At 26.6% G+C, this 8,124-nt stretch overlaps 1 protein-coding gene across 2 annotated transcripts; it reads right to left on the reverse strand.

The window, feature by feature from the left end:
• Window positions 657-7,782, reverse strand: LOC107637697 (oxysterol-binding protein-related protein 4C). 2 transcript variants are annotated; one of them, XM_021121041.1, is made up of 8 exons: window positions 7,578-7,782; window positions 5,498-5,554; window positions 4,384-4,551; window positions 3,467-3,712; window positions 2,758-2,854; window positions 1,957-2,248; window positions 1,751-1,853; window positions 657-1,029 (listed from the first exon to the last, which is right to left on the reverse strand). In XM_021121041.1, exons 1-8 carry the CDS (start codon window positions 7,578-7,580, stop codon window positions 778-780), a joined length of 1,218 nt encoding a protein of 405 aa, XP_020976700.1. In that variant the 5' UTR covers window positions 7,581-7,782; the 3' UTR covers window positions 657-777. The 2 variants fall into 2 exon arrangements, with proteins under 2 accessions (XP_020976700.1, XP_016196546.1); XM_016341060.2 differs by lacking the exon at window positions 5,498-5,554 and having other exon boundaries at window positions 7,578-7,776.

Consider the following 8,124-nt stretch of genomic DNA (forward strand, 5'->3'; position numbering starts at 1 on the left):
TGCAATCACAGTCTTTCTAGAATTAAACTCTATTCCGACAACAAATTTACCATCTGTGACAACAACGGGAGCTACACCAATAACGACACAAAATAAATAATAATAATAATAATAATAATAATAATAATATTTTTAAACTAACATAACCTTTCATTTTATATATTCATTACATTCACTCACATATTTTCTCATTCTCAATATGCAACTTAAAGAACTAAGGAACTCTCTCAAAATCTCAGAAAGAATAACTTCTTCTTCACCTCTATTATGCTTTTTTCAAAATATTTTACGGGAGCTGAATTCCTTTTATAGTTGATTTTATATTTTTTATTTGTGCCAGTTGCTTTTTCGGTAAAACATCAATACCGTTTTAACCAGTTTAAATTTTCAAACTCATTTTAAACAAAATGGCATCATCATTTTTCCTTTCTAATTTAAAAAATATAAAAAACCTTAAAACAGTATTGTCGTATTCTATTTTTTAGTTTAAAAAAATATACCATAACACAAAACGTCAATTTTATTTTTTTTTTTAAATAATTTTTTCACAAAACGGCATTGACATGTTATATTTAATCGATTAAAAAAATAATAAAATAGCAATGACATTTTTTATCTTTTAAAATGTATCAAAAGCTCACCCTTAACCTGTAATCTTATGAAAAATGATCAAATACTTTATTCTTTACTAAAAAGGAAAAAGTTGTACTGAATGCTTGAAAAAGATTGAGATATATAATATATACAGAGACTTTAGAATATAAATTTTGGTGAAGATTATTGTGCTATGATGGGGGCATTTGATACAAAGTTATGTATAGGCGAACAGTCCCAACCATGTTCTTTGGTATTAGACACCAAAAAATGGTTTGGAATCCATGTTTGACCCTTTGACTCTCTTTCTCTTAAGAGTTCCCTTTGTCTCTCTTCCACTGCATGCTTTGCTTCTCTTGCTTTCTCCCATTCTTTTTTCATTATGGCTTCACTCACTTCACTCCAAACATAAGCCGATTCGGTTGGCCACACACTCTGATCATAAACAACACAATCTCATGTCATGCATATTTAGAAAAAAGTTTAATTATTCTATCTATATAGTTTTATTGAATTTTCAATTAATTTTTTATTTTTTTTATTGAGTTCCTATATCATATCAAATTTTGTAATTAAATTTTTACCATGACAAAAATACTGGAGAACGAAATATTCCAAAAACGAATATGCTTAACACTTGACTGAATATTCTGTATAATTTAACAAGATATTCTGTATAGTTTAACAAGATATTCTGTTAATTTCAACATTTTTATCACAGTAGACACTTAGTAATAAAATATGATATAATATAAAGACCTAATTAAAAAAAATAAAAATATAGAAACCTAATTAAATATCCAATAAATCTATAAAAACTAATAAAATAATTAAATCTTAAAAAAACGTGACATACTATTATTTAAATCACTATCTAAAAACAAGAAATGAAAAGAAAAAGAATAAAAAAAAAGAAAGAAATTTTAATTGTTTTTGTGGTCGTTCAACATGTAAAAATTAAAAGTCTATGTAATGAATTATAAGTTCTTGGGAGAATTATTACCGCAAAAACTAGCTCGTATGATGAAAAAGTACAAGATCTTGTAAAACTCATTTTCAAGTGTTGATTACGCAATGTGAATCTTATGAGACAAATAACATATGTTATCATAGTGAAGAGAAAAATAGCGGTAGAAAATAGTCTTTTATATGTTACCTCTGCATCCTTAACAATTGGTGCTTGCAGCCCATTAATGACTTTTTTCGCATCATATATCACTTTTACTTTTCCGTTACTTGTATCCTTCACTTTTATTGTTCTGCACCATCAAAATGGTTATGAAATTAGCATAAATCTAAACATAGAATAAAATTAATTATTTAAGAATTGATAAGTGAAAAATTTTAAAGACAATATAATACCTATCCCAATGACCATCAACTTCATACAGAACATTCAAAGTTGATGAATTAAGGATTTTTCCTTTGACCACTTTCTGATTTCCACCAAATCCAAGAAAAGGAGTTGATTTGTAAGATAAATCAGCTTCAAGTCCTGTCTCTATGCATTTTATATTAATTTTGCCAATCCAATCGACAGCAGGAACTGGAATTATTCTAAATAAAAGATGAGGGCAATTCATTTCATATGTTTCTCCATGATTCAAAAGCTTCAATTGCCGTTTACCATGTACTTGAGCTTCAATTGATGTTCCTGCATATTTGTTACATTTGTGATGAATCTATGTGATTTAATTAACATTTTTAATTTGTTAAGAACTTAGTAAAATTAGTAAATAATGCCAAAGTTATGACCAAATTCAGGCATTGTGAGTTCTTAATAAACTTCATTGTTTGCTTGAAATTATCAAATTCATAGCACTTGATTAAAAAGCTGAGGGAATTAATTGTCTAACAAATGTTAAAAATCTTGCATTTTGACATGGATAGATTTAATTTCCTGTTTTGACATGTTAAAAAATAAAAATAAAAATAAAAAATTTAAAGTCAAGCAAATGGCTAATGTGAAAAATTTTGTCCCTTAATTTGATTAATTCTTTAATGACATCCAGTTAGTCATTAACATGAAAGAAATAAGGTTAATTATTTTTGCCATGGCAAAGCTCAAAACATGGGAAAAACTTATTGTTGTGAGTTGTGACGTTATAATTCATTTTGGTGTAGCTAAATGATATTTGTTCTTTATCATGGGATAATTAATACCATAAAATTTTGGGATAGGTCGCTGGCACCAAATTATTTCTATGTTTTCTTTTTCATCTGTTGCATGAAGGGCAGTTACTGGAGGGTGGTGTGAAACCTGCACACATAAAAACAACAAATAAAAGGTTGTGTTCACATCATGGTTTTACATTTTTTTGTTCTATAGTAACACTTGGATGGTGCATTAGAGCTAACGCTCAATTTTTTTTAAGAATATAAATATTGCATTTTCATAGAATACTTAGATAAATTGTACTTTATCTAATCATAAAATGATATTTCAAATAGAAATATGTATCCCATTATAATAAATAGTCATATTGTTAAAAATAATTATACATGTATAATGAGGTCGATTAAAATCAAACCCACATGCTTTTTCTTTTAAATACTTTTACTCTAAGAAAATTTACACACAAATTTTTGAGTTCCGTTTAAGATGCAATGAATTAAATAATTTAAAATAGATCATACATATATGTACTTTTCAATCAGAATAATTATGTAATATCTCCATAATAAGATGTTTTATATACCTGTAAAACTTTTGAAAGCTACAAATAGTTATTTATCATAATTTATCTATTTTGACATAGTTACTAACTTTTTTTTACCATAACATGCAAACTCTTATTCACTTTTGCTGTTTCACTTTCACATATAAAAATAAACCAAGTAACATAGAATTGAGAAGTGATTAATTAAGTACCTGTTCCAATAATATGTTGAGAGTTCCCTTAGAAACATGATGAGTCTCACCAAGAATGGGATTATAGGGAGCAACACCAAAAGTTGCAGGGCGAGTGGTTGAAATGGACCATGCCATCACTGCTATCAACCTATCCAATGGACTCTGCCCTCTGTTGCATTCTCTTATTAACTCCATTCCTGTGCTGTACACTGACTCACCATAGCACTGAAGTTGCGACTTTGGCAAATTAAACAATGCTGGCACCTGCAAATTAATATCAATAAGGTAAAACAATTTTATATTCCTTTATATATAAAAATATCATCTGTCATAACTGTATATTTATTATATTGTACTATTTTCCATATCGATTTTTGAGAATTTCTATACATTGTAGATAAGTACCAAATTCTTATTATATTTTGCAATTTCTAAAATTGTTGTATCCCAACATACGCTGTACATATTTAATATCGAGGAATGCTTAGGGCAGCAATTTTGGTATTTTGTAACTATTAATTGATTATTAATAATATTTTTAATGGTGTGAGATTACATCTAAATGATAGGAGATTATTCACTTTTATTTTGATGGTTAAGTGCTGGCTAAAAAATACAAAAGTTACTGCCCCTCAACTTTTCCTTTAATATCATAGTTATCCGATCCAAGACGTAATTGATATGTTGAGCAAAAAGGGTAAAAAAATAGAGGCTTAATAGATTATTAATATTTGCAAATTGCAATTATAATATATACAACTAGATACATGATTGAATGTTCTTTAGTTTAAAAGGCAAAAAATTAAACTTTAATTATATTATAATTAATCAAGTGAACCTAACTCATTCATAAAGCTAACTCATCATAGGAAGAGAATGACGAAGAACTTATAATAAAAGTTATCTTTTAAGCTATTAATAATTTAAGAATTTACCTGAAAGCGTGAGAGATCAGATCCTGGCCGCACATTCTTAAACAAACTTAATATGCGTTGCAAAAGATTAGGGGCTTTATAAGAATCAGAATCAGAATCAGATTCCCCTTCTAATGTCATTGGCTTTGTGAGCACAATTTTGGTCTCTTTCTTCTCCCCATTACTTACCTGCCACCAACATATTTCATATTATATTACTATTAATAATTTTCTAATGCAGTAGTTAGTTGTTACCCTTTGCTACTAGAAAATGCATTGATTAAGTAATCAACATTCAACAACACTGGTATAGTTGAGCGTATTAAAGAAGGCCAACCAATAATGTAGAAGAAAAATAAATAAAATTAGGAGTACTTGTTTAATTGATAGTTTCTCAATCTTAGATTAGACATTTTGAGTAAATACCTAATTATTTTTTAACAAATTTTAGATTAGACATTTTGATATCTAATAAATTTTTTATTAATTTAGAAGTCTCCAAAAATTATCTATCACGTATTTATTGAAAGGTGAAATGGTGAATAATTTGTTTTATTGTGATATTTTTCAAAATCGAATTATCTTATAAATAAAATTTGTTAAGGACGACAAAAAGACCCATTTGTCTAATAGAGCAAGTTTTTCTTTCAAAAAAAAAAAAAAAAAAAAAAAGAAAAAGAAGTTATAAAGTATAAATAATTTGATCCTATAAAGTTTTTAAAAATGATCAAGTGTCTATGTGTGATGTGTAACATTTTTAATACACGTACAAGTGGAACCAACTTACCAACCCACATTTTCAAATCTTTTTCTGTTTTAATATAAAACGAAGAAAAAAAAAATGATAGAGACTTTGAGCACAATTATTTGAATATTATTTTGTAAATTTAAAAACAAAAAAAAAATAATAGTTGGATGCAAGGTAAAATCACAATAGTTGACAGAAAATTAGTTGATCAAAAAATAAATTTTATCAAGTTGGATGCAAGGAAAAAACACATCAGTTAACAAAATTAGTTTCCCAACACCAAAGTACTGATTTCATCAATGGGACTAAACTAAAAGAAAAGATATTCAAGTCCGAAAGAAAATGACAAAGCACACGTAAGTAGTAGAGGTGAGACTGAGATAATACGGCTTTAACGATAATTCCTATGCTATTGCTAGTGCATTTGCAATAATGTTGCCTGGCCTGCAAAAGTGCAAATTGAAATAAAGTAGAGTCCGCCAATTGGACAAAAATTTCTCACATAACGATGCCAGACAACACCCTTTCTTTTTAAATAGATACAAAATTAAGGTCCAATTAATTAAATTATTTTAGTTTTAAAATAATTTAAAGTGTAAAAAAAAAAAGTGAAAAACTAAAGTATTAAATTATTTTAGTTTCAAAATAATTTAAAGTGTAAAAAAAAAAAGTGAAAAACTCAGATACTTGATGATTTAACTAAATTTTTGTAACTTAAAAATCACAGTCAATGATGCAATATAATTAACAAAAAAAAAGGGGACATTATTCATAAGAAAGAAATAATTCAGAGTTATATATGTATTTCTCGGTTATTGGTTTTTTTCATAAGTTGTATATAGTAAAATTAATCTTTAATATAAAATATATTAAAAATAAATTAAATTATATATATGTATACGACTAAGTATGTGTTTGGATTGTGGTTTGTTTTGAATAAAAGTAATTTTATAGAATTAATTTTGAGTAGAAGTAAATTTGTGTCAATATGATTTATGTTTGGCAATTCTATTCTAAAATTGATTTTGATAAAATAAATATTATTTGGATAATATTAGTTAAAATCACTTTTAGACAGATAATTACTAAAAAAGACATAACATTAAATTATAATGTTATTTTTTTATACATATTTAATTTCTGAAAAATATAATACAAAAAAATTACCATTATAAAAATATATAATATCAAATAAAAAATTAATAAAAAATATAAATAATAAATAATAAAAAAAGACTCATATAAAGAGAAATAATAAGAATTCTATAAATAATATAATAATATATATAAAGAATAAAGTTGGTAAAAGAAAAATAAATGTTAAATGTTAATGGCTAAAAATAAAACTAGAAATAGTTGCTTCATATAAACCTAATTTTATAGAGAGAAAAATTAACTAAACTAAAAATTAAAACTTTCAAAAAATCGTAACGTACTTTTCTCTTTCGATTGCGAAATACACTAATTTTAATAATGAATTTGATATGTCATAATTTTTTAACACTTATTACGAGAATCCAAATTATTCATATAACAAATGAGCAATAACAAAAGCGGGAAAAAAGAAATTCCACATTGATATTTGCATTGCTTGACTTAAGGGCTAAGCGTATAAGGGATCCTTGATACGCGTTAAGCCATAAAATTTTAGTAGAACAATTTGGGAAGAAAGAGACAGAAATTAATCATCATAAAGGAAAGAATCAAGTACTAAAATGGCAAAGGGGTAGGCTAAATTCATTATTAATACACGAAACATGTAATAACACAGATATCAATGTGTATTTACTATTTAGTATTTAATATTTTACTAAAAAAATTAAAACTAGATATTATACGCATAAAATTATATAGTTTTATTTTCAAAATTTCATTTTCTACGTTTATAAATTTATTGTCTTCGTCACTAACAACAGTAGGAATAAAGGTAATTTTTAATGAAAAGTATGTTAATATTTTTTATTATTTTAACAGTCAAATAAAGTACATAAATTTGTATACTTATATGTTTTTGTTTTGAGACAATAAATAAACATGGGAAACGGAAACACAAAGAATACACCCACCCCTATCCCCTTTCTTGTTTCTTCTTTACACCTTGCGTTGAAGAGTAAAGGCACCATCCACATTGTAAAATATTCCATTCACACAATCCGTAAAATGCATTGCGATTAATTCATTAATTAATTAGGTACCACCGAATATGTGCGGTTAATAGTTAATACCGTACCCCTCTTTTCGCCGTCTCAAAAGCCAATTCATTATCATCATCATCATTCATATAATTAAACTAACGAAGAACAAGAAATCAATCATTTTGTTGTGATCAAAATGAAATTATAAATCATCATATGGTAGGCAAGAAACACAATAAGAGAGCATCGTAGGTTCAACCATTTCTTCAATGGAACAGTACTAAGAAGTAGGGCAAAATAAAAAGATTAAGAGAGAGAGAGAGAGAACATACCATGTCTGTTGAAGTATAGAAGCTAAGGCGTGGTTGAGAGAGAGAGAGAGAGAATGTGAAAGGTTTGGTGATGAGTGATGAGAGAGGAGTATTAACTAATTTCAAAATTTCAACGATGAATTGAAAGAGAAGAGCGCTTTGGTTTTGGTTCTGAGAAACTTTGACGTTGGGAGCGAAGTTTAAGTAAGAGGAGCCAAGAAGAATTAATTAATTAATTAATTAATTAATTAATTAATTAATAAGAATATTTATTTATTATTGGATCAGGTGCACTTTCTCAACAATTGGCCAACACCAACACGGTTTCACATTTTATGATTCTTTTTTTTTTCCTCTAGATTTTTTAGCAAATTGATCCAAATGAAATAAGAAACTGTGGAATTACTTACTCTTACTTTTGTTGAATCATGTTTAGCCAATAATTCTTGGACTTTAATCAGCTTCTAGATTTAAAAATTAATTACGTTAATTTTTTATATATTCATTTTTCAGTTTTTGTAAAATTAACCTCTAACTCAAATTAAATTTAATTTTCATTTCTAGAATT

Source organism: Arachis ipaensis, chromosome B04, assembly GCF_000816755.2.
Source record: "Arachis ipaensis cultivar K30076 chromosome B04, Araip1.1, whole genome shotgun sequence".
In the NCBI taxonomy this organism is placed as follows: Eukaryota; Viridiplantae; Streptophyta; class Magnoliopsida; order Fabales; family Fabaceae; genus Arachis; species Arachis ipaensis.